Below are 25,943 nucleotides of genomic sequence, written 5' to 3' on the forward strand. Positions count from 1 at the left end.
TTTAAGTTGAAGGACATTAGCATTTATAGATTAAAATTTTTTTTAAATTTTATTTCTAGTTTTCTTTTTAATTGGAGGATAATTGCCTTGCAATGTTGTGTTGGTTTCTGCCATCAGTTCAGTTCAGTTCAGTCGCTCAGTCGTGTCCGACTCTTTGCGACCCCATGAATCACAGCACGCCAGGCCTCCCTGTCCATCACCAACTCCCAGAGCTCACTCAAACTCATCTCCATCGAGTCAGTGATGCCATCCTGCCATCTCATTCTTTGTCGTCCCCTTCTCCTCCTGCCCCCAATCCCTCCCAGCATCAGAGTCTTTTTCCAGTGACTCAACTCTTCGCATGAGGTGGCCAAAGTATTGGATCTTTAGCTTCAACATCAGTCCTTCTAATGAACACCCAGGACTGATCTCCTTTAGAATGGACTAGTTGGATCTCCATCACCTTGAATCAGCCCTAGGTATACCTATGTCTCCTCCTTCTTGAACCTCTCTTCCACCTCCGACTCCATCCCACCCCTCCAGGTTGTCACAGAGCACTGGGTTGAGCTCCCTGCATCATACACCACATTCCCACTAGCCAGCTGTTTTACATATGGTAATGTACATGTTTCAATGCTACTCTCAATCCTTTTCACCCTCTCATTCCCCCTGCTGTGTGCAGGACTCTATTCTCTATCTCTGCTTTTCTCTATTGCTACCCTGCAAACAGGTTCATCAGTACCATTTTCTAGATTCCATATATATGTGTTAATATGCTATATTTGTGTTTCTCTTTCTGACTTACTTCACTCTGTCTAAGGCTTTAGGTTCATCCACCTCACTAGAACTGACTCAAATTCATTCTTTTTTATGGCTAATATTCCGCTGTATATATGCACACAACTTCTTTATCCTTTCATATAGATTAAATTTTTAAATTGGAGATGGTTGGGGAAAGGAGATAGAAAGTTGTATATGTTTCCCATCTGTCCACTTCATTTAATTGGGATTGGATGGCTTAATGGTTGAGTTTGAGATTAACTTTTCAATAGAGGTGATATTGATGATTAATGGCTATCAATTTTATTCCTAGCTTCATAGTCAAAATAAATTTAAGTTTAACGAATATCTTTTACATGTATTGAATAATAATAAATGAGCATGGAAAAAATTAGAGGTCCACAAGGGTTTACCGGAGAAGGCAATGGCAAGCCACTCCAGTACTCTTGCCTGGACAATCCCATGGACAGAGGAGCCTGGTGGGCTACAGTCCATGGGGTCACTACTAGTCGGACAAGACTGAGCGACTTCACTTTCACTTTTCACTTTCACACATTGGAGAAGGAAATTGCAACCCACTCCAGTGTTCTTGCCTGGAGAATCCCAGGGATGGCAGAGCCCGGTGGGATGCCGTCTATGGGATCACACAGAGTCGGACACGACTGAAGTGACTTAGCAGCAGCAGCAGCAACAAGGGTTTACAGAGGAGAATAAAACCCCCTTCATCTTCCCTACCCTTAGTTTCTTCCAGCAGAGCTTCTTGTGTCTCCTAGCGATACACTTTGTTTCTATAAACGTAGACATAGCACCTACCCTGGGCACTTATTTTTTAATATACAAGTATGTATACTTTTCATTAGTTTTCTTTTTCCTTAAAGATATTCTGTACCCTACATTTTTCTCTTAGTAATATGCAGAGAAATATTCAATATATAGCTTTGTTCATTTTCATATTTCATATGCCAGTATAATAATGACCCCAGCTGGTGCTAGTGGTAAAGAACCCATCTGCCAATGCCGGAGACATAAGAGACACAGGTTCGATCCCTGGGTCAGGAAGATCCCCTGGAGGAGGGCATGGCATCCCACTCCAATATTCTTGCCTAGAGAACCCCATGGACAGAGGAGTCTGGTGCGCTACAGTCCATAGGGTCGCAGGGAGTCGGACATGACTGAAGTGACTTAAAACACACACATAACGATGGCACATAGATTTTGAGCACTTACCATGTACCAAGCATCATTCCAAGCACTGTTCGTGTATGAACTTAGTTCATTTCCATCAGGCCCAGGGGAATAGGCAGTGTCATCATCACTCACATTTTATAGACAGGGAAGCTAAGGAGAGGTCAGCTGCAGCACTGAACTTTTAGAAGTTTGGCTTCAAACTTGTTTCCTTAATCAGGAAAGCATACTGCTTCTTGAAACCACTGGGTCTGAGATTTCAAGCAAGCAGAAAAATGAAAATGTAAACAGAATCCTAAAAGGTAGTAGCTATATGGGGTTCATTTTCTTTAATCAGTCATAGCCTGTATGAGCATAATCACTCAACAAAAGCATCTATTAGAAGGTATTCAGTTTAAATATATGTTCAACGTTTGAATGAACTCTGTTTGCTGATAAAATAACATAGGTCTGTCTGAAATTATAGGGACGATGGTATATGGTATATCTAAGGTGATGTTGTACTGTTTCCTGAATTATAATATCAGTTTGTAGGCTCTTAAATGATCCACAACCAGATGTACACTTTCTCGCTTACCTTCCACTTCCCTAAAGCTGCTCTCTCTCCCACTCCCTGTTTATCCTGTTTAATAATTACTGCTATGGACCTGCTTAGGAAACAGTTTTCACAACATCCCTTAACCCTTTCCCTGCAAATGACTTCATTCTCTACCTGACCAACTCTTTTTGTTTTTTCGGTCCACTCACAGGTCATGGTTGATGAGCAGTAAGTATAGGGATGGTAATACTCTTGTCTCAAGGGAAGCCATGCATTTTAAAGTGAATGGGAAAAAGAAAAGCAGGCAATCTTAATCCAGTACAATCACCTTCCAACCCATTTGAAAATATTTCTGTTACCCCTTCAGAAACTCTATAAAATTAAAATTGCATTTTCTTTAGAGCCATTGTTTAAGACAAATTTTTGTACTTTTCACTGTAATGTAACTGCTGATATCTGAGTACAGTTTTCTGATGTTTTATGTTGCGTGTGTGTGGTTTTCACCGGGACTGTTGATTAGACTTGGTGGTCAGGGTTTGGTTTGGAACTCATGTCTACTATGTGTCTCTGAGAAAATAGATTCTGAGTTTCAAACAACTGATGCAAAAATATTTAGAACATAGCTGATTTGAAAACTGACACTCTCTTCAAGGTACAAATCCACTTAAGGAACTTTAATCTGGAGCAGTTAAACCCTATGGACAATTTTGAATTTTAAAGTTAGGAGTGACCTTATAGATTCTTTTGCGTAAGACGTTCACTCTACTGATTATGAATAAGGAGTCCAGAAAGTTTAAGTTTTTGCAGAGTGGTGTGGCCTGATATCAGCAGCATCTCTTGATGGCAAGCTGGAGTGGCAGCCTTGATAGATGTCGTGACATGGTACAGACTTCCCACACTGCCCCGGGAAGCACTGCTGTCTCCAGAAGGTTGGGATGGATGTCCTTTAATGAGTTCCCAAGGTGGGATCAGTTAGGGTCATGAGTCTTCAGGTTTAAAGCTAGCAGGGCTCCTTTAAGTCTTTTGTGATCCTTTGATACAGTGATATTCATTGAGAATTGAATGTAATGAACGGTGTTTCCTAATCACACCTGCCTGGGTACCACTCTCCCCCTACCTTCACCCCCCACAAGGCGTATCTGTGAACTTCTCTTGGGCATCACACTTCTTGGAATATAATTGAGAGAAACTGGAGTGGTGACTTGGGATTCCGAGTGGGGTTAACCTGGCTTGGAATACTGGTTCTTTTGTTCACTCTGGGCACGTCACTTAGTTCTGTAGTGTATCAGTTTTCTATGAAATGAGGACACTACCACTCTTGTGTATGAGACGAATGAGAGAATAAAATTATGTGGTGGTTAACAAAGTGACTGCAGATCTAGGCCTTCAGATATTTGTTTTTTCAGTTATGCATTCAATAGATATGTGTAACTGTTTGCTGTGTGCTGGGGACATAGAGGTGGCAAGAAGGGCAAGGTCCCTGGCGTCAGGAACCAGTGAGTTCTCCCCTTTTGAAGATGATAACTGGGATGAGTTGTGCCTTGTGGTTGTTTCAGAGATAAAGTCTCCAAAGTGGGCGCATCTATTTCTTTCCCATAGAATGAGGGTTTAAGTCAGAGGTTGTAGCAGGTGGAAAGGATGACAGACGTTTCTCTGAGGTCATCCATAAAGCACTGGAGAGTGGATGGTGGCCTGACTCCAGGGATGATAAAATTCTCTTAACGTAGTTAATAGACCTTGACTGAGGATCTGATTTACCCGGGAGACCTCAATTAGTGATTCATGAAAGAGAAGCAGTGGTCATGCAAGACAGAAATCAAAACAGTTCCCCAAAGTTAAATAATACCTATTGGTCTCTGATTTCTGATTACTTCTGTAAGACTTATATATTACTTCTGAAAGACTGCAAGGAGATCATACGAGTCAATCCTAAAGGAAATCAGTCCTGAATGTTCATTGGAATGACTGATGCTGAAGCCCCAATACTTTGGCCACCTGATGCAAAGAACTGACTCCTTAGAAAAGACCCGGATGCTGGGAAAGATTGAAGGCAGGAGGAAAAGGGTTTGACAGAGGATGAAGTGGTTGGATGGCATTACAAACTTGATGGACTTGAGTTTGAGCAAGCTCCAGGAGTTGGTGATGGACAGGGAAGCCTGGCGTGTTGCAGTCCATAGGGTCGCAAAGAGTTGGACACGACTGAGCAACTGAACTGAAAGTTAATACCTGTTGGTCTCTGACTTCTCATTACTTCTATAAAACTAGTCATCAAACATACTTGCCTTGGCTTATTTTGCATGTTTTTCTGTGATTGGTAACTTGAAGTTATCAGTTTCCTTAAGTCTTATCGTTTGATAGGGGCTTCCCCAGGGGCCCAGCGGTAAACAAACAAACAAACAAAAAACCTGCCTGCAATGCAGGAGATGTGGGTTTGATTCCCCCTGGGTTGTGAAGTCTTCTAAAGTAGGAAATGGCAAACCAATCCAGTATTCTTGCCTGGGAAATCCCACGGACAGAGGAGCCTGGCAGGCTACAGTCCATGGGGTCAAAAAGTCTGACACGACTGAGCACTTCCTTTGGTGAACTAATAGTCACTGAGAGTCTTATATAGTGTAATGTAATTTATTCAAGAATTTTATAAGGAAAATCTGTGTGTTTGTTTATTTGTTGCCAAGAGAGAGAACTCCTGCTTAAAAAATCTTCCAGTATAAAATTGGCAGGTCACTTTGGAGGCTTGTTGGCCTCTTACTTCATAGGTCTCTATGGGTCCTCAGTAGCTTTTTGAGGAATATCATTGGCCTTCCCTCAGGTCTGTGGCCTTCCACCTGGGAATCTCTCCTGGTAAGGCCTCTTAATTTTCATAAGAGAATGTTTTTTCTGTTCTCAGTGTAACTAACTTAGTAACGAAGCTTATGAGTCTTCTCTCAACTCAGCCGCCAAGTATCACTCTCCTCCAACTCACCCATCAGTGTAACCGCCTCCCTCGTTGCCATCTAAAACCCAAGTGGAAACTTGCTTCTGGCAGCTGCCGGAAAGGTTAATAATGACCCTGTTCTGCTAGATACCTTCAGTTTCATCCTTAAGATAAGGAATATGCCCACAATCAGTCTTCTGTGCTCTGAACCACCAAGTCAACCATATGGAATCCAGTGCAGTCAGCCTTAGGAGTTAAGAGTCTTATGAAACGTGCTATTTTATTTACTAGGAAAGCATGTTCCTGGTATCATACACATCCTCTCAATGAGCAATCCTGTGAGGTATTTCTGTCTCGTTTCTTTACAAAAATTGTAGAGAAATTCTTTCGTCTCACTTTATATCCCCCATGAGTCTTTGGGTTACTGAAAAAGTTCTTTTGGGTTTTCCATACCATCTTATGGAAACAGCTTTGTTGACTGCAGACCTGCACTGACCACTCTCCCCCAGCTTCATTTTATTTACATTCCCCAACTCAGTATTTCTTCTAATATACTCATTCATTATTTCAAAAGATTGCTGCATAGTTATTGTGTATATATTTGGTGGGCATCTTAAACCCTTTTTGGTGACTGTAGGATATGAATTACTCAGAAAATAAGATGAAGAATTTAAAGGTTTTATTTAATAAGAATAAAGGCCAGAGAAAAGATTTACCACAACTACTCATGCTGAGAAAACATCATTTTGGCTAAAACCCCTTCAAGATTCTCCTAATAATAGCCTTCCAAAAGCACGTCTCCATCTTTTCTCTGTTCAGAGTCTCATTCCTTCTTGTCTAGTTCATAGGCTCATATTCAGTTCAGGTAATTTATATAAAAAGCATGTTGCCAATTGTAATATGCTTCCCAAATGTAAGGATTCATTTTCTCTACCACTGACATCATTTTTGACTTCTGCAGTTTCTTTTCTTTTCCATCCCTGAGGACATTTTAAATGTTCTGAGCATTCTAAGCACTTTCTTTCTGAGGGATCTCTTTCCTTTCCAGTTTCCCATTTAGTTTTTTCCCTAATGTGTCCGTTTCAGTACATTTGTTCATCTAATTACCTCCCTTGACTCAGCTGTGATGTTGATAAAGGTTATAGAGGAAGTACAGTTCTCTTGAGAGGTATTGCTGGATCTTGCCATTAAATTTTGTTACACTGTTCTCTAGGTGAAAGAAAGGCAGGAAGCAGCGTTTTCTCCGCCACTTGTGAATGAAGATTTGATGGTGTTCACCAGCATTCCCTTGGCTAATTATTGAGCATCTCTTAATTACCAAGTACTCTTAGGTTCCATGTGGATACAGAGAGCAAGAGGGTTATTCTCTGTCCTTAAGGAGTATCCTGTGTGAACAACCAACCCTAAGAAAGGTTGTCTTTAAAATGTATCCTTAGAGCTAGGAGAAACAGCACAGTGTCCAGACGAATTCAGGAACCAGGGATTTCTTATGTAAAGTGGTTGAAGACAAAACTAATAAAGGAGGTGAAATTTACTCTCAGCATCAAAAGATGCAAATGAGCGTCGGATAGAAAGGATAGGAAAGGGCTGTGCATCCAAGGCTAGAGATACAGACCCTTTTGAATGAGCTCAATGGTGGTATCACTTCAATCAGAACAAACTTAAACTAAATTTCGTTGAATGATCAAAGCTTTTTTAAGCTGGAAGTCACTTTATGATTATCTTTACCAATAAGATACCTGAGCCCAGAGAGGTGACTTTGAACAATTCACTTCATGTGACAGCACTAACATGTTACACAGAATTGTTGTTCAGTCACTAAGTCATGTCCCACTCTGTGAGCCCATGGACTGCAGCATGCCAGGCTTCCCTGTCCTTCACCTTCTCCCAGAGTTTGTTCAGATTCATGTCCATTGAATCAGGGATGCCATCCAACCATCTCATCCTCTGTCGTCCCCTTCTCCTCCTGCCCTCAGTCTTTCCCAGCATCAGGGTCTTTTCCAATGAGTCAGCTCTTCCTTTCAGGTGGCCAAAGTATTGGCGCTTCAGCATCAGTCCTTCCAATGAATATTCAGGATTGATTTCATTCAGGATTGACTGGTTTGATCTCCTTGCTGTCCAAGGGACTCTCAAGAGTCTTCTCCAGCACCCCAATTTGAAAGCATCATTTCTTCAGCACTCAGCCTTCTTTATGGTCCAACTCTCACTTCTGTACATGACTACTGGAAAAACCATAGCTTTGACTGTATGGACCTTTGTCAGCAAAGTGATGTCTCTGCTTGTTAATACACTGTCTAGGTTTGTTATAACTTTATATATATATATATATATATATATATAAAAGCTCCTAGTTCTGTACTGGATGAAGTTGTTTGAACCCAGAAAATGGAATAAGGAACTGAGTGTGTGTGTCAGATTCTCCCTGAATGAGTGTGAAGCCACATAGATACGTACTTACCTGTGACACATTCCTTAAGAGAGTGTTTTGTTGTTGTTTTTTACCTGGACCATTTTTTTTAAGTCTTCACTGAATTTGTTTACATTGTTTCTGTTTTCTGTTTTGGTTTTTCAGCCGTGAGGCATGTGGGATCTTAGCTCCCCAACCAGGGACCAAACCAGCAACCCTTACATTGGAAGGTGAAGTCTTAACCATTGGACTGCCAGGGAGATCCTTTAAGAGAGTGTTGAAAATTAAATTTTACATCAGGGAATATCAATCATGTGATCATGTGCATTTGGTGAACCAGGCATGCTCCATGTGCCAGATTGTTAGTTCATCCGAGAACAAACTTTATTGAGCCTCTGGAATGTTCCAGGCTCTGTTCTAAACACAGGGAACTTAGCAGTGAACAAAGTAAAGTCTCTGCCCTCTGGGAGTTTACATTTTACCAGGGAACACAGACAATAAGTAAATATTAAAATGCATTTAGTAGTCAGAAGTACCTGGAAGAATGACATGGTGCATACAGAGAAGAGTTAGAGCAGGTGAACTATTTCTGAACTGTGGTCCAGCAAGGGGACATTTTAGCAGATACCCGAAAGGGGATGAGGAGAGAAACACCTTGTGTATTTAGGGGAAAACTGTTCTGGGAAGCAAAACAGAATTACCAAGGCTTGGACCAGAGATGGTGCTTGGTGGATTTGGGGAGCGGGAGGAAGGCCAGTGTGGTTGGAGTGCGTTGGCAGAGGAGAATGTGGGGGTGAGAGTGGGAGGTACAGAGGTGTGTGGGCACAGGTGGACTTTGGGTTTTGTTTTGAGTGCGATGAGAAGTGTTTAAGCAGAGAAGTAGCGAGATGTCATGACATTTAAAAGGAATCCGTCTGGTTGTTGAGCAGAGAGTGAGCTGGGGCAAGGCAAGATGAGGATTGGGGGCTATCATGTAGGAGGTGCTTCCAGTGGTCCAGGTGAGAGGTAGTGGGGGCCGGGCTTGGGCTGCAGGCACCGATGGCTGTCAGACCTGAGAGAGGTTAGAGTACAGCTACCGGGATTTGTCTGTGGATTGAATGTGAAGAGTAAGAGAGGAGTCATGGGTGACATCATGGTTTGGGGTACAAACAGCTAGAAAAGCTCATTTGCCATTGACTAATATGGGAAAATGGCAGGGAGAGAAGGTGGCACTGGGGACATCAGAGTTTCCAGTTTGGCACATGCGAGTTTGAGATGCCTCTGAGAAATCCAGAGGGGGGATGGCAAGGAAGTTGTTGGATAAGTAAGTCTGATGTTCACAGGAACATTTAGAGTCTACATGTGTCAACAGAGATGCCATTTAGAGCTGATGTGTGTGGATGAGTTGAGCAGGACACTGAGTGTGAATACCGCAGGGGGGAGAGCCAGAGGGAGCACGAGGCTGTGGGAAGGAAGTGTTGCACGGGAGCAAGGTGTGATCCGCCAGGTGTGATGCCAGTGAAGGCTTGAAAACACGGAACCTGAGACTTGACCTTTGGAGTTGACAGAGTAGGAATCCCTGGGGATCTTTTCTTCTTTCTTTAAGAATTGCTTCTCTTTCTTTCTTTCTTTCTTTGTGGCTGTGCTGGGTCTTCATTGCTGCTCACAGGCTTTCTCTAGTTGCAGTGAGTGGGGGCTGCTCTCCAGTTGCAGCTCAGGGGCCTCTCACTGTGGTGGCTTCTCTTGTTGTGGAGCATGGACTCTAGGGCGTGTAGGCCTTAGTAGTGGTGGCACATGGGCTTAGTTGCCCCAAGTCATGTGGGATCTTCCCGGACCAGGAATTGAACCTATGTCCCCTGCATTTGCAGGTGGATTCTTAATCTCTGGACCACCAGGGAAAGCCATCACTGGGGATACTGACAGAGGGGAGTGTTGGTGACACGCTGGAGAAAACAGCATGATTGGAATGGATGTACAAGAGAATGGGAGGAGAAGAAATTTATGCAGCAAACCCAATTCTTTCAGTTATTTCTGCTGTCCATTACAAGGTAATAGAAAAATGGTACAGAAATTGGAGGGAGAAATTGGGGATATTTTTTTCAGGCAGGAAATAGATCCGACCTGTATGCATATGTAAGTGATCCAGAGGAACACTGGCTGAAGTAGGTGACAAGGGCTGGGGTCTCATGCCCAAATGAGAGGCTGGTTTTAGGAGCACAGAAATTTGTCCACCTTAACAAGAGGGGAGGAGACAGTGCCTGAAAAGTACTGGCGGGGGGTTTACCCAGGAGTGGAAAGCATGGAGAGTGGGTGCTTTTATTTTCTCAGTGGTTGGGGAGACAGGTTTCTTGCTTGAGGCTAGAAGGAGACTTGGTCCTGAGTGGCAAGCTGTCCCATGTGATGCCTTGATATGCAGTGAACACAGCAGCTCAGAGGTTCTGTCAGGGCGGGAACCATTGTCTTGTTCAGTTGGATTCCCAGCACTTAGCCTCTTGCCTGGCACGAAGCAGGTTCTCTAAGCACGTAATCCCAAAGTGGAGCTTGCTCCACTGGCTCAGGGATTTGTTTGTGACGGCCACAGGCAGGAAGGCTAAAGGGTTTGTGGGCCAAAGGGCGTAAGATGCATGCCCTTTGTTCATAGATTAGGACTTTCAAAACAGCACAGCAGACTATGTCCCCAGATTCTAAAACAGCAGCAAATGCTGTTGTTTGTATAAAACCTGTGGTGCTGGAGAAGACTCTTAAGAGTCCCTTGGACTGCAAGGAGATCCAACCAGTCCATTCTAAAGGAGATCAATCCTGGGTGTTCATTGAAAGGACTGATGCTAAAGCTGAAGCTCCAATACTTTGGCCACCTCATGCGACGAGTTGACTCACTGGAAAAGAGTCTGATGCTAGGAGGGATTGGGGGTGGGAGGAGATGGGGACGACAGAGAATGAGATGGCTGGATGGCATCACCGACTCGATGGACATGAGTTTGAGTGAACTCTGGGAGTTGGTGATGGACAGGGAGGCCTGGCGTGCTGTGATTCATGGGGTCGCAAAGAGTCGGACACGACTGAGCAACTGAACTGAATGATAATTTTTAGACTCATGTCCATGGTGCCCTGTTAGCATTAGCACTACCATTATACCCTGCTGTATAATAAACAATCTTAGACCTTTATCGATTATTGATACAAATGTTAGTCCCTAACCACTTTTTATGTGTCTTAAATTTTTGAAGTTCAAGTGTACCTGCCATAACATAAACACTAGACTCTAAAAAAGAAAGAAACAGCACTGCAGGGCATTCAACCACGTGCAAGGCCTTTCTGAGCCTGGGCGCCATGTGAGTACACAGGCCACACGTCTGTGGAGCTGGCCTGGTACACGGTTACCGGCGGAATCTGATCAAACACACCCGTGGGCTGTAGACCCAGGGGCACTAGCCAGAGCTAGGACTTCAGGAGAAGATAGCATTACATGTTTACATTTCTTTTAAAAGTTTAAGAAAGGTCAAATCTGAAAGAGAAGCTGCCATCATCACAGATGGACAGAGGTGAGGGTATAGCAGTGTTCTGAGAAAGTGAGCAGAAGATGCATCAGCACTGTTTAAAACTTTCATCACTGAAAACATGCCCTAAGGGTGTCTCCCTAGTCAGAATTCCCCAAATCACAATAGTGGGAAAAGGAAGGTGGGAAAAGTGAAACTAGTCAATATCAGAGGTTGCGGTTCATTGTCAGTATGGATGTGGCACTGATGACTGATTAAAAAAGAAAATACATAAGAAAATCCTCCCCATTCATTTCTCAAACTCCATCAGAGAAGGACAGTGTGAATGGAAGTTTAGATCCAAGGCATGAGTAAGGTGGGGGCTTCCCTGGTGGCTCAGATGGTAAAGAATCTGCTTGCAATGCAGGAGACCTGGGTTCAATCCCTGGGTCGGGAAGATCTCCCAGAGAAGGAAATGGCAACCCATTCCAGTATTCTTGCCTGGGAAATCCCATGGACAGAGAAGCCTGGTGGGCTACAATCCACGGGGTCACAAAAAGTCTGACACAGCTGAGCGACTAACATCACACATCCATAAGGTGACTGATTTTGTAGCTGCTTTAAAATAGACTTGTTTCAAAGGTTATTTTCCAAAAACAGTATCTAAAAGACCTTTTTGAAGACATTTTCCAACATTGTTCCCCTTTTACTGGGAAAAAAAATCAAATTAACTGAATGAGATGTATATATACACCTGTGCTCTGCTGTGAGCATTTGTCTTCCATGGTAATGACTCTGTCAGCAGATAATGCAAGCGTGAAGGTTAGGCTACCACGGGAACTTCTGTAGAGTTCTGAGAATAGTAGAAATTGCACTTTTTAAGTCTGAAGATCTCTGAGTAGAGAGGTTGGTTCCAGGATGACTTATATAGGAGAGGAGAATCCATTTTACAGTGTTGTCAAGGGACTGGGGTTGAGAGGGTAGGCCTGGGAAGGGGTGGTTGTCAGATACAATTGTCAGAGGTCACGGGAAGTCAAGGAAAATCTGAGTGTTCATTGTGAAAAGAACATGGACGTGTCCATGCCCCCTTTCCATTTGCCCTTTTAGCTCAACTTCCTAATTTTCCTGTCCCATCATCCCTCAGCATCCTGGGGGGTTTGATTCCTGTGGGCCCTCCACCCCATACAAAATTCACAGATAGTCAAGTCCCTTATAAAATGTCATAATGTTTGCATATAACCTATGCACATCCTCCTGTATACTTTAAGTCATCTCTAGATTACTTAGAATACCTAATATGATGGAAATGCTATGTGAATTGCTCCTTGTTGTTCAGTCACTAAGTCGTGTCAGACTCTTTGAGACCCCATGGACTGCAGCTCACCAGGCTTTCCTGTCCTTCGTCATCTCCCAGAGTTTGCTCAAACTCATGTCCATTGAATTGGTGATGCCATCCAACCATCTCACCCTCTGTCGTCCGCTTCTCCTCCTGCCCTCAATCTTTCCCAGCATCAGGGTCTTTTCTAATGAGTCAGTCCTTTGCATCAGGTGGCCAAAGCATTGGAGCTTCAGCTTTAACATCAGTCCTTCCAATGAATATTCAGGACTGATTTCCTTTAGGATTGACTCATTTGATCTCCTTGCAGTCCAAGGGACTCTCAAGATTCTTCTCCAGCACCACAGTTCAAAAGCATCAAATCCAAGTTTTGTTTTTTGGAGTTTTCTGGATTTTTAAAAAAATATTTTTCATCTATGGATGCTAAACTTGAGGGTACAGAGGGCTGACTGTGTTGTGAACAGTGTGACTTGACCATGGCAGGCAGGGCCTTTGAATTTTTCTTTCCTCAGAAACAAGTTTAGCTTCATCCAGTGTCACTGGAGCTTGCCTGCTCCAGTCATTTGTGACAGAATTTAGCCAGCTGCAGAGAGCCCAGGAAAAAAGTGTCCCCAAGGTTGCACACCTGGAGCAGTGCCCACCTTAAAGCAACTTCATCAGGCATGGTACCTGCACAGAGACCTGTTCTGTTGGAGATGAGAACCCAGAATCCCTCCCAGGATGGAGGTGTCTGGTGCCCATATCAACCCAAGGAGAATCTGTAATCTGTTCTGCATGTCAAGTTACTGTGTTCATGAGAAAAACAAAATCCTATCCTCCTCTACCTTGTTTGCATATTCAAGGTAGGGATGATGGCTGGACATGATGGCTAAGCTCTATTAACAAGTGTATATAAAATTCTTTTTCTACTTGTTATTATCTCCCCCAAAATTAGCACCTTGTTTTGGACCTTGTTTTCCAATTATTTCAACAACATGTTTCACTTACTGTCTTTCCCACATAGTTTTACCATTCACCATTGGTTAACACTTTTGAAGAAGTGATAATACCCAGAAAAGTCAGGTGACAGTCACTTGCCTGAATCTCATAATCACACAGGGTTACATTAATGAATATAATTATATGTTCCCACAAGCCAAATCTGTTTTTTAAATAAAGTTTTATTGAAACACCCCTGTACTCCTTCATTAACCTCCTGTCTGGGGTTACCTTTGGCCCATATCAGCAGCATTGAGTCATTGCCACAGAGACCATATGGTCCACAAAACCATTTGCTGACTCTTTACCAAAAAAGAAAAAAGAAAAAAAAACTTACTGACCTCTGAGAATGTTCAGACCCCCGCCACTCTAAAAAAGGAGAATTGAAGACTGAGTAAGGAAAGCCTCCATCATCCCAAAGCACAGAGAAGGAAACTGGAGAAGCCCTGTATCCTACTTTCCTTACAACTCCACTGGCATGTATATTCCCAGGAGCATAAAGTTAGATGAGAACTTCCCAGCAACCTTAGATTGAGTATTAACTCTTATCCCTAAAACTTCAAGGAGCCAATCAAGCTTTTAGGCTGTGGAGCAGGACTCCATCAAAATCAAAAACTTCTTTGAAGAAAAACATAATTTGAAATATCAACATAATTGGAGGAGTTCTCATGCTTGGAAGAGTGTCTGCAAATATGAAAAAAGGTGTTAAAACTTTATATAAATCAGTAAATGAATATTTTAAAATTGACAAAGAACCAGAGGGATGGGATGGGGAGGGAGGTGGGAGTGGGGTTCAAGATGGGGAATATATGTACACCTGGGGCAGATTCATGTCAATGTATAGCAAAACCAATACAATAATGTAAAGTTTAAAAAAAAATTAAATTGACAAAGAATTTGGACAGTTCATGGAGGGAAATTACTTTTCAGGCACATACATATAAGCATCTCCAAAATTTCCCAATTAAAGCACTGTTTTCTGCACCTAATAAAATGGTAAGGACATCTTTAAAACAGCAACAGCGAGTGTTTATAAGGCTGTGGTCAAACTGACACAGTTTAAATGGACAAAATCCTTTTAAAAACTGTTTGGCACTGTATATGAGAAAGTAGGTAACATGTCAAGGGAGGCATGAGAAATAAAACTGGGTAAGGAGTTTGGACAGATTCTGTAGACAGTAAACCCTGCTGGTTCTGAGAGTTGGAGTTGGTTGAAGTATTTTAGACCCATTATTCTGAGGGTTAGTGAGAGGGAGAAACCAAACTAAGTTGGGTGGGTGTGTGTGTGTAGGGAGAAACAAAAACAGCTGGGGTATCCACATGTTAGTTGCTCAGTCATGTCCAGCTCTTTGTGAACCCGTGAACTATAGCCTGCCAGGCTCCTCTGTCCATGGGATTCTCCAGTCAAGAACACCGGAGTGGGTAACCATGCCCTTCTCCAAGGGTGTCTTCCTGACCCAGGGATCGAGCACAGATGTCTTGCATTGCAGGCAGATTCTTTACCATCTGAACCAATTTGGTAAATATTGTACATTTGTAGATAATCAGACTTTATATAATCTAGGTTGTGTCCTCAACTTGACATACCAGGAGACCGAAGACTAAAAAATATGGAAATCCCTTCCCCAAGGTTCAGGTAGGAGTTTTGAGCTCAAATGAACTAGATGGACTCTTCTGAGTTCCAGTTTTCTGTTTTTCTTTTCACTCTTAAAGGGTTTATGGAACTCTTTGGTAGTATTTACAAATGTAGAATTTTAATAATCTTGTGTAGATTTTAATATTTTATGATTGAATATGTAAACATTAACTTTTAAATAAGCTTTAAAAAGAATTTCAGCTCTTTCCCATTTGTAAATATTTTGACTTGCCAATATAAATAGTTAGATAATCTTCATAGATTTAATAGAGTAAAAACTAGAGAAACACTCAGTTCTTTTGATCATTGATATATTTTTTCTTTTACTGTCTACTTTGTGCTCTGCACTCTTACTGTGCTTTCAGAATATAAAACAAATACCTCCAGGGCTGCTCTCCAGGAGCAGGAGTGATGGACGTTTGCTTATAATAAATCAAACAAGTTTTTCTTTAATGAACATTTATTGTTCTGTTGCTAAGTCATGTCCAACTCTTTGCGACCCCATGGACTGTAGCACACCAGGTGTCCTTGTCCTTCACCATCTCCTGGAATTTGCTCCAACTCATGTTCTTTGAGTCAGTGATGCCATCCAGCGATCTCATCCTCTGTCACCCCCTTCTCCTCGTGCCCTCAGTATTTCCTAGCATCAGGGTTTTTCCAGTGAGTCAACTCTTCACGTCAGGTGGCCAAAGTATTGGAGCTTTTGCTTCAGCACCAGTCCTTCTAATGAATATTCAGGGTTGATTTCCTTTAGGATTGACTGGTTTGATCTCCTTGCAGTCCAAGGGACTCTCTAGAATCTTCTCCAGCACCACAGTTCATTAGCACATAATGAACATAAGTGATTACAAAAATTACATAACCCTATAATAGAGATAAATATAAATTCAAAGTTGGAACCAAGATTTAGATGGAAAATCACAAAAAAGATACTTGAGCTTGATCTTCAGAGGTTACTAGGAATTTCTCAGACTAATGAGGGGAGTAAGTATGGAGAAAAGGCATTCTAAGAAAAGGAAACTGTGTGCAGAATCATGAAACAGCATGGCACTTGTGGAGAGCTGAGATAATTAGATATGTCTGAAGTCAGATCTGTTAGAGATAAGGTGTCAGAAAGTGACTTGGACTTTCTTCTTTTCTGCTAGTGTCATGCATGGTTCTAAATAACTTTACACAGTAGCTTTACTTTATGCCATTGATTTCCATTTTACAGATGGTGAAACTGAGTCCAAGAAAAGGAAAATAACTTGAACAAAGTCTAATAAGTAGTGGGGTCATGATTTGAAATGTGGCAGTTGGATCCACAGGTTAGAGTCTTAGAATCTAGACTCTTCTTCCTGTCCCCCTCCCCCCGGAGGGTTTGGAGCATTGAATGGTTTTCAAGCTTGCTGATGTGGTGGTACAGAAGATAGATAAAAGCCTGCAGGTAGCAAGCTTGGAAATAGCCATTTGCAAGAATCAAGACAAAGGATAATGACAAAGGATAATCTTGGAGCAAAAGTATTTAGGAGAGAAAAGCCACAGAACTTAGTCTTGATTTGATGGAGCTACTAAAGAATTTCTGGCTTGGAAAACTGGATAGATGTACCACTCAGATTGAAGAACAGAGAGGGCGGATTCAGTTGAGAACAAATTTAGTTCATGGAATATTCAGATCAAGAGGTCTGGCAAACAGTGCAATAGTCAGATCAAGAGATGAGGTAAAGCTTTAGCATCCTCAGCCTGGGTTATCATTGAAATCCTTCTTACAGATGCTACAAACCACTTAGAGCCTATAGTGAGATAAGAGGGCTAGGGAGGGACACTGTAGTGCATTGCTTCTCAGAATATAGTCTACCCAGGGGCTGGCTGTGCGCCGGTTGTTTATCACTGGTGCATGGTGAGAGATGGGAATTGCTTCAGCATGTAATTGTTGCATGTAAATAAGCTTGCTCTTTACTTGAGCTGACTTTAAAAAATCTTAGCAAGACATTGCATTGCTTAACATCCTGATTTTGCAAACTCCTTTTTCTTGTTTTTTTGTTGCAGATCACATTTAGTATGACTGCCATCGAGAACATTTAAACTTTAGGTAGAGGGAAATGGTAGCCAAAGAGACAGAAGATACAGTGTGAGTGGCAGAGTGAAGATAGAAGAGTGGGAAGTCCAGTTATTCTGATGGGTTCCTGGTTCAAATGAGCAGGTGGCCAGCACAGCCACAGAGAGGTCAGATAAGACTGAAGATGAAAAGTTACTGGATTTGGCCATTTTAGGGTCATCGGTAATATTTTAGGAGCTTTGCCCCCCACTTGCTCTTTTACTTTCTAGTCTCTCGTCTTTATCCACCAATCTACCTTCTAAATACTTATCAAACCTATACTTTCACCATGTGTACCAAAGACCTCTTTGACTCTAAAGTACTTTTGAATTCAGTCTCCCTTTTTCCTTATCTCTTGGGTGATCTGAAGTTACTGATCCCTCTTTCCTTCCAATCATATTCTTTCATCTCTAATGCACTGACCTTGGTATTCCTTTTCACACCCCACCCACCATCCTGTGCCCGTTTCTTCTACACACCCTGCATGTTTTTAATGACATCTATTTGTTCCATTACGTGTGTGCATGCCAAGTTTCTTCAATCATATCCAACTCTTTGAGACCATATTGAGCATAGCCCTCCAGGCTCCTCTGTTCATGGGATTTTCCAGACAAGAATACTGGAGTGGATTGCCATGCCCTCTTCGAGGGGATCTTCCTGACCCTGGGGATTGAACTAGCATCTCTTGTGTATCTTATGTCTTCTGCATTGGCAGGAGGATTCTTTACCTCTGCATCACTACATGTGGTATCAATTTCCAAATCTAAACTCAACCCACCTTTCTTTTCTGAGCTTTGGAGCTATCAGCCTATCAGACATCTTACTCAAATGCCACAGACTCTTCAATATGTCCAAAGTTGGACTCAAATTGTCACCTACATTTTTCTCTCCATCCCTCCTTCCTAAGCCCCATGCTCATTCTGCAATCTGCCAAGCTGCCAACCACTAGTGTGAGCATCATCCTCACCCCCTTTTTTATTCTATTAGTAATTGATTTCACTACCAATTGCCTCTTTGAATCTGTAACTCTCCCTTATCCCCGCTACCTGCATCTGGTCCCCCAGCATCTATCACCTTGATGACTGAGTTATCCTCTTGTGAGGATATCTTTCCCTTTCTCAGTCTTCTTTTGTCTCCGGGACCCTCACTACACTAGAGCTAGAGTCATCGATCTAAAACAATCAAAGTTTGATGACATCACCTCATTGTTGAATTCTTTGCCGGCCACTCCAGTCTTATCTCTGTGTTCTATAGAGTCAGGTCACATTGACTGTTTTTCAGTTCTTCAATATGTTCTCTTTCTCTCTGTTTTAAATAATTTTATTTTTGACTCTGCTGGGTCCTCATTGCTGTGCAGGCTTTTTTCTAATTGTGGAGAGTGGGGGCTACTCTCTAGATGCAGTGTGTGTGCCTCTCATGGTAGCTTCTCTTGTTGCAGAGCACAGGCTCTAGAGCTCATGGGCTCAGTAGTTTAGAACATGAACTTAGTAGTTGTGGCTCCTGGGCTCTAAAGCACAGCTTCAGCAGTTGTGGTGAGTGGACTTAGTTGCCCTGCAGCTTGTGGGATCTCACCAGGGATTGAACCCGTGTCTCCTGCATTGGCAAGCAGATTCTCAACCACTGGACCACTAGGGAAGTCCCAACATGCCTTTTCTTTCTGCACCTTCATGCATGATCCATGACTGGAGCTGTAATATACCCTCTTCATTGGCAAATTTGACTTCCATCAGCAGAAAACTTCTGTAACCCTGCATATCTGAATTACATGGAGTTCCTCTGTGGTCACCCAGCAGTCTACTTTTCCCATTTCATTACCTTTTCCGTATTGTTTGGTAATCTCTCATTTTTATTCATGAATCAATGTCCTTCTCTGAATGTTAAGCTCCAAGAAGGCAGGAACCATACCTAGTTGGTACATCATTATACTTCAGGTTCCTAGTATAGTGCTTGAAGAGTGTGAACATTCAGTCAATGCTGGTTAAATGAAATGAATGCTCTTCTGAATGTTTTCACATCCGTTATCTCAGTGGGGGGTAAAGTGGAACAATTTAGAGAGGATTTTAATGAAACATAAGATGGTGGATTAGAAGATTAAATTATTTGTTGAATTGTTTTGCCCCAGTAGGAGGAAGGAGAACTAAGAGACAGGAAAGCTGGTTAGGAGTGTAGAAGCATTTCATACTACCTTGTAAAACAAAGAGGAAGAATTAAAAAAAAAATACCTTGCATTATTCAGATTTCATATTCCTTCTAATAAGTTGAGGCCTATAAGGAGGGGTATGTGTGTGTGTTTTAATAATTTAAAATGTCAGATTGTCCATCTCTTAGGGTTTATTTTCTTCACCTGGAAAAACTACATAACGTGATGTAAAAATGTTTCTGTAAACTTTGATCTTTCAGTTTGTTTTCTTTGGAGGGAGGTTTACAGAAGTAAGTAATTGATTTCATTCTAGCTTTTCTGTTTTCAAACAAATTGAGACAAAATGTATTTTTAAAGATTTAACTGAGTTTTTTTAAAAAAGGATAAAGAAGTAAACACCAAGAAGTAAAGGAATAGGCAGTCAATTGGAAGAACTCTGGGTTCAGAAAACCTAGGTAAGATAAATTATTTTTTGGACAAAATGATCTCTTTCTGGAAGGTGAGGCATAGAACACGTGGTAAGACACATTACTTGATGTCTTCAGCTTCACAGAGATGAACTTCCAGAGCTAGAGAGCTCATTGCCATTCAAGATAGACTTTACAGCAATTGCTTGACATCCAGGGCAAATTAGTTGTCAGCTATGCCAGAGACAAAATAAATATGCCATTTTCAAACTATTACAAGAGATTGGTGTGTGTTCTGCATAGGGTAGTGACTATTCAGATTCTGTATGGAGATGTAGATTGAAGAACATTTAAAGAAAAAAGAGATCAAGATGTTTTCTTTAAAACACCACTTTGTATCTAATGAACTCCACAAAAAATAAATTTGTGTGTAGTTCCTAATTCTCTATAAAACATGGAAGAGAGAAGCTTGGTTTAGAACATCTTGAGAATTTGCCACAAACATCTACCTCTGCAGGAAAAGAATCTAATACAGATTTTAGAGAATGCTTATCGTTGACCAGGCAGCACTGTATTCTAACCGTTCTACCAGATGAGTTAGCTCAGAAATGCATCTTGATTAACATAAATTGAGCATTGAGTGGCGTTGTTTTGGATTTTCTGGCTGTAATTAACTGGTAGCTTTGTTAAGTCCTCATGGTGATTTCTGGGTGCAAGAATCACATGACTAGTTTATATAAGGAAGTTTGCCATCTGATTTGCTGTGCCAGAGGACATGTAGAAGCTACATATAAAAGCAATAGGAACCAATTAGGTTTTAAGATGAAACTAGAGACATCGAGCTGTCTCTTGTGATTTAGAAATGAAATTTAATCTATCAAAGTCCATTCCTATCTACCCTGACTCTTAAGGCTTTGTAGAAGCACTTCAACTTGGAGGTTATACTGAGACCATGCAGTTTGACTCATGGAAGGTCCTGGTAGAGTCAGTGGTACGATTGTACCGTTGTTCAGTTGGTAGAGTAACTGGTACAATAACTCAGTACCAGTTAACAATGGCTACCAGGTCTGTAGCTGTTCTCTACAGTTTTCTGTTTGGTGAGATGTAGTGTTATTGTCTCCATGAAAATCATATTCCTCATATTAGACAGAGATTTCAACCCGTATCTAGTAGAGTGATATGGCAACGAGGTCTGGGGGGAATCAGCACACCTGTGTACCTACCTGGAGTTTGTGTGGGTAGAGATGTCTGATGGGTGAACTGGGTGGACTATAAAAAGAATATACCTAGGGGTGAGAGTAGATGTCTTTTTTTCTGGAAACAGGGTAAGAGTCTCCTCCCAGCTCCACAACCACTGTCCAGCTCTTCCTCTGAGCATACTGGGGGTTGTTTTTAATTTTGTGGCTTCTGTGTGATTGTTTCCATGGTTTCTCTGAGTTTCCCAGATGAGTGACTTTAATGTGCTGCCTGGTTTGGGATATTTGGTTCAGAGAGACTAAGCCACGGAAAGAGCCTGTGACAAATACCATGCAGAGTGTGGCATTGCTCATCCATCAGCTCTCCTCATCTCGCCCACCCCTTTGTTCTCACATAAAATGAGGGAGAAAATGGAGAATTTAAATTTTCAAAGACAAATCCATCTGATTCTGTTTTCCCTGGCCCAGGTGTTTTCCTTTCATTTCTTTCTATGAAACAGAAGCCTTTCTGTCGTTGGAAGAGCACCTATAAAGCAGTTGTGTGGACCTCTCAGTGTGGCCAGGGGCCATTTGTGGGATGAAAGAGAAGGTGGACCTGGAGATGGGGTGCATTGTTTCATCACAGAGAACCACAAAGGAAGTCTCTCCAACTTCATACCTTTTTTCTCCCACCTTCCATTAAATTTTAACTATTTCTAATCACACATTTTTTCTAAGCAAGGCTAGCATCAACTTCCTCTTAAATTATTTACCAATGCCAGTAAAAGATAATGGAGAATTTGAGCAGAATGAAATGTACTTTACTCTTCCGACTTCCCTGTGAATTAGAACAGGGTTAATCTTGACACCATGGTAATACAACAAGAGATGAGAATCCTTCCTGTATTTCCACAGAGTACGGTACAATCCACAGCCCGTCAACACCTATTAAAGATTCAGATTCTGATCGATTGCGTCGAGGTTCAGATGGGAAGTCACGTGGACGGGGCCGAAGAAACAATAACCCTTCTCCTCCTCCAGATTCTGATCTTGAGGTATGTCTTTGCCAAAGCCTAAGTAAACAGCAAGTGATTTAGAAGCTAAATGCGGATTCTGTATACCTGCTGTGAGCAAGGTGTCCAAATGCCTTTGTTACTGCTTTCTGTTCCATATCAACATAAGCCATTTTTTTTCTTTTTTCCATATTAAAGGTAAAGCAGCTGTTTATTTCTGTTTTCTCTTCCACTTCATGTGGTAAAGCATTTATTTTTTCTCTTTAGTGAAACATCATAAATTATATCATTCTGCTTTGACAAAATTCTCTTGTACTGCTGTGTCATTGCCATTAAATTAAGTGTACTAAATATGCTTCATAAAATTCACTTGGAAATTAAAGGCACACTGTGTGTATTTGGGGGAAGAAAACCCAGAATGTTCTAAACAGAAGTGGTTATCACCTTTTGAGACATGCTTTGGTGGAGTTCAAAGCAGGAGAGATTAAATAAAACTTTACAGGCTGATAGATTTCATAATGTTGAATCCACTGATATTAACTTTCTTTTCACTGCCCAAGTGAAACTGATGGTAGAAAACATGATTGTTTTGGCCGAAAAGATGACAGATTTCCAACAGAACTTGTGTGTATGAATATGTGCTGGTGTGAGTGGGGTTGGGAAGAAAAAAGCAGAATATGGAAGCCTTTGATGATATCTCAAAGATTTTTTGGAAATGAGATCCTTCAGTAATTCAATTCTAAAAACCCCAAGAGTATGCCAACAACATGCAGGTTATGTCTACTTAAGTTATTAACTCTGAAGTCTCAATAAAATCAGACAGGAACAATATACCATCCATTTGATAACATCCCAATAGATAATACAAGGTGAATAGATGATGTAAAGTTTTAGTTTTTAGATGCAAGTTTTAGATACTTGGCTTATTAAGAATAAGCCATAAGATTAGTTATTTTAACACTTCTTAATGAACAGTGATCAGAGGCAAAGTAAAGATCAACTGAATGATTTTTCATTCATTGCCCCTCTGTCTTCGAAGTTATAAACAAACTCGTTTTAGCTGATTTTCCATGTCTTTAGAACCAAGATTGAGAAGTGACTACAGAAGTAGAAAGAACATGTCGTCTTATTTCTTTCCTGTATTTTTGACAGTGTTGCTGATATGTTTATTCTCTTATATCTTATCTGAGGTTTTATCTGAGAAAAGCTGGGACATACACTTTGGAACATTTGTGTTTAAAAAATAGTAAATTCAGATTTTTCATTTGTGTCCCATTTCAAGACTACCTTTCCTTGTTGAAGTTATGAATAGCAGGTTTCTCAGCCAAGGGCAGGACACACTGATTTGGTGCTTCCTTTGTAGAGGGTGTTCATCTGGGACTTGGACGAGACAATCATCGTTTTCCATTCCTTGCTCACTGGGTCCTATGCCAACAGATATGGGAGGGTGAGTACCAAGAGGCATCATGTGTTCATTTCTTTAGAGTAAATCTGCCTAGAATTGAATTTTTTATTCAAATGGGAATGTGGTTTAACTTTAAATAATGTATTTGAAATATAAAGATGAAACTTGATTTATTGAAATAAATATATATATAAGACAAAGCCATAAATGAACAGAAGGCGTTCTTTTTAGGCTCTTAAGAAGATAAAGATCTCAAAAAGATAAACTTTATGCAATTAAATTCACCCTTATTTCTGACCCCAATGAATAAAGGTGATTGGATGCTATTCTAGGGTGAAATAGTAAAATATATAGATGATATAGAAAGATCTTTTGTGTTGTGTTTATTTGCCACATATTTTTATTCTCTTTATTCTCAACATATCAGGGAAGCAGATAGTTCACTTTATATTGTCTTCCATGATTAGCAGTGTTAGTATTTTATTTTCAAAACACTTATTATGAATGTCTTTATTAGTCCATTTGCTGTGGAGCTAAATTTATGTGAATAGTTTGTAAAAATTTGGCCTCTGAATGACAAAGGACAAATATATCCAATTCTTAGTTGTTGCAACACTTATCTTGGTGGTGTAGGTACAGAATAATTTTACAGATCACCTTCCATGAATATAATTTTAATTTCAGTGTTCTGCGTTTGGGTTTCCCAAAACCTTGGAAATTCTTTTTGTTTCCTTGTTGGTTCCATAACTTTTTCTCATGCAAAAATCATGTTATTGAAAAGTGTCTTAAGTGAAATTATCCTGTGAATATGATATTTTTCATTTTTTAATCATTAAATCATATTACAAGTCTTAGATCCTTGAAGCTATTGGTTGGAAGTCTTAGGAACTAAATTCTTATGTGTTGGTGACTCCAGACGTTTCTCAGCATTAACTGTTAAAATTGCTACTCGTAAAATGGTCATGCTCTCATTACAGACTTTGTAGGAATTCATCCTTTCAATAAATCATATTTCAATAAATACATATTTAGTGCTTGATATGTAGGCATCTGGAGGTGAAAGTGGAGAGATGCTCATTGAGCTTCACAGTGCAGCCTTCCTTTCCTTAACCCTAAATATATACCTAATACAAAAAAAAAAAAAGGTGGGGGAGCTGGAAAAATGCATATTTGTAAGAGCAAGAATATTCCATCATTTGAATGTCTGTCAGAAATATCTGTAAAACACAATATCCCCCAATTTATTGTTAAACAGACTTTCTATGAGAAGAAGATAATGAACAAAAACACAGATTATTTAAAAAATAAGGCTATTTTTAGTTTTCTAAGGAACCTCCATAGTGTTCTCCATAGTGGTTGTATCAGTTTACATTTCCAGCAGTGGAAGAGATTTTCCCTTCTCTCTACACCCTCTCCAGCATTTATAGTTTGTAGATATTTTTGATGATGACCATTCTGACCGGTGTGAGGTGATACCTCATTGTCATTTTGATGTGCATTTCTTTAATAATTAGTGATGTTGGCCATTTTTTCATGTGCCTCTTGGCTATCTGTTTGCCTTCTATGGAGAAATGTCTATTTAGATCTTATTTTTTGACTGGATTGTTTGTTGTTTTGATATTTAGTTGCATGAGATGTTTGTATATTTTGGAGATTAATCCTTTTTCAGTTGCTTCATTTGCAAGTATTTTCTCCCATTCTGAGGGCTGTCTTTTTGTTTTGTTTATGGTTCACTTTGCTGTGCAGAAGTCATAGAGTCAATCATTCAAAATAAGTCTTTACTTTGTGGCTAGCACATATTAAGGATTCTGTAAATATTAGCTGTGTTATTTTTATTTATTATTTCTTTGATCAATATCATTACTATCCCTGTTTCTACAAAAACTGCTCCTTTAAAAGCCTGAAATATCAAAGTATAGTAAATAGGAAGAGTCTTGAAGATCATCTTAACTGAACCATTTTAATGTCCTTACAACTAACTCCTGGAGGAAGAGAGCTGACCCCTGGAACTCACAGAAAAGTGTTGAAAAGGAAACATTTAGGAAATCAACATTTGAAAACCATCCAGAAAGTCTCAAGTCTTTAAAAGCTTTCTCACTAGAGGCCAGATTGATTAAGGAGAGTTGTCTTGATGTGTGTGCTCTGAGCCATTGAAAGGGGCCTGCTTAGAGGTGGTGAATACCCCCTGACCTCCTGGCCTTGTGTCAACCTCTGACCATAAATTACTGGTTTACGCATGGAATCATACCTAACATGGAAACCAATGGCAGCTTAGCATTTTTCACTTGGATTCTTGACGATATCTAAGCCAAATGTTATAAATATCATGAATTTTATTTTTACCAGTGTCTACTATTAGTATTTTAAGACTTCAACCAATAGTATTTTGTTTAGTTTTTTCATACTAGGGTATGTGATAAAAAGTTTTATCTTCTATAGTTTCCAAAAGCCAAATGCATGTATCCTTTCAAATATAGATGATTTGAGATGTTTAAATGCAAGGTTATCCTTTATGAGT

At 40.6% G+C, this 25,943-nt stretch overlaps 1 protein-coding gene across 12 annotated transcripts in view; it reads left to right on the plus strand.

The window, feature by feature from the left end:
* Window positions 1–25,943, plus strand: part of EYA1 (EYA transcriptional coactivator and phosphatase 1) — a 381,182-nt gene that overhangs the window by 268,478 nt on the left and 86,761 nt on the right. For all 12 annotated transcript variants that reach the window (XM_055431627.2, XM_055431630.2, XM_055431626.2 and 9 more), the window contains 2 exons: window positions 21,923–22,062; window positions 23,384–23,467. In XM_055431627.2, coding sequence (XP_055287602.1) covers window positions 21,923–22,062; window positions 23,384–23,467 — 224 coding nt within the window. The remainder of the gene's footprint in view (window positions 1–21,922; window positions 22,063–23,383; window positions 23,468–25,943) is intronic.

This window comes from Moschus berezovskii, chromosome 16 (assembly GCF_049115385.1).
Source record: "Moschus berezovskii isolate FMDL1 chromosome 16, NW_MosBer_1.0, whole genome shotgun sequence".
NCBI lineage: Eukaryota > Metazoa > Chordata > Mammalia > Artiodactyla > Moschidae > Moschus > Moschus berezovskii.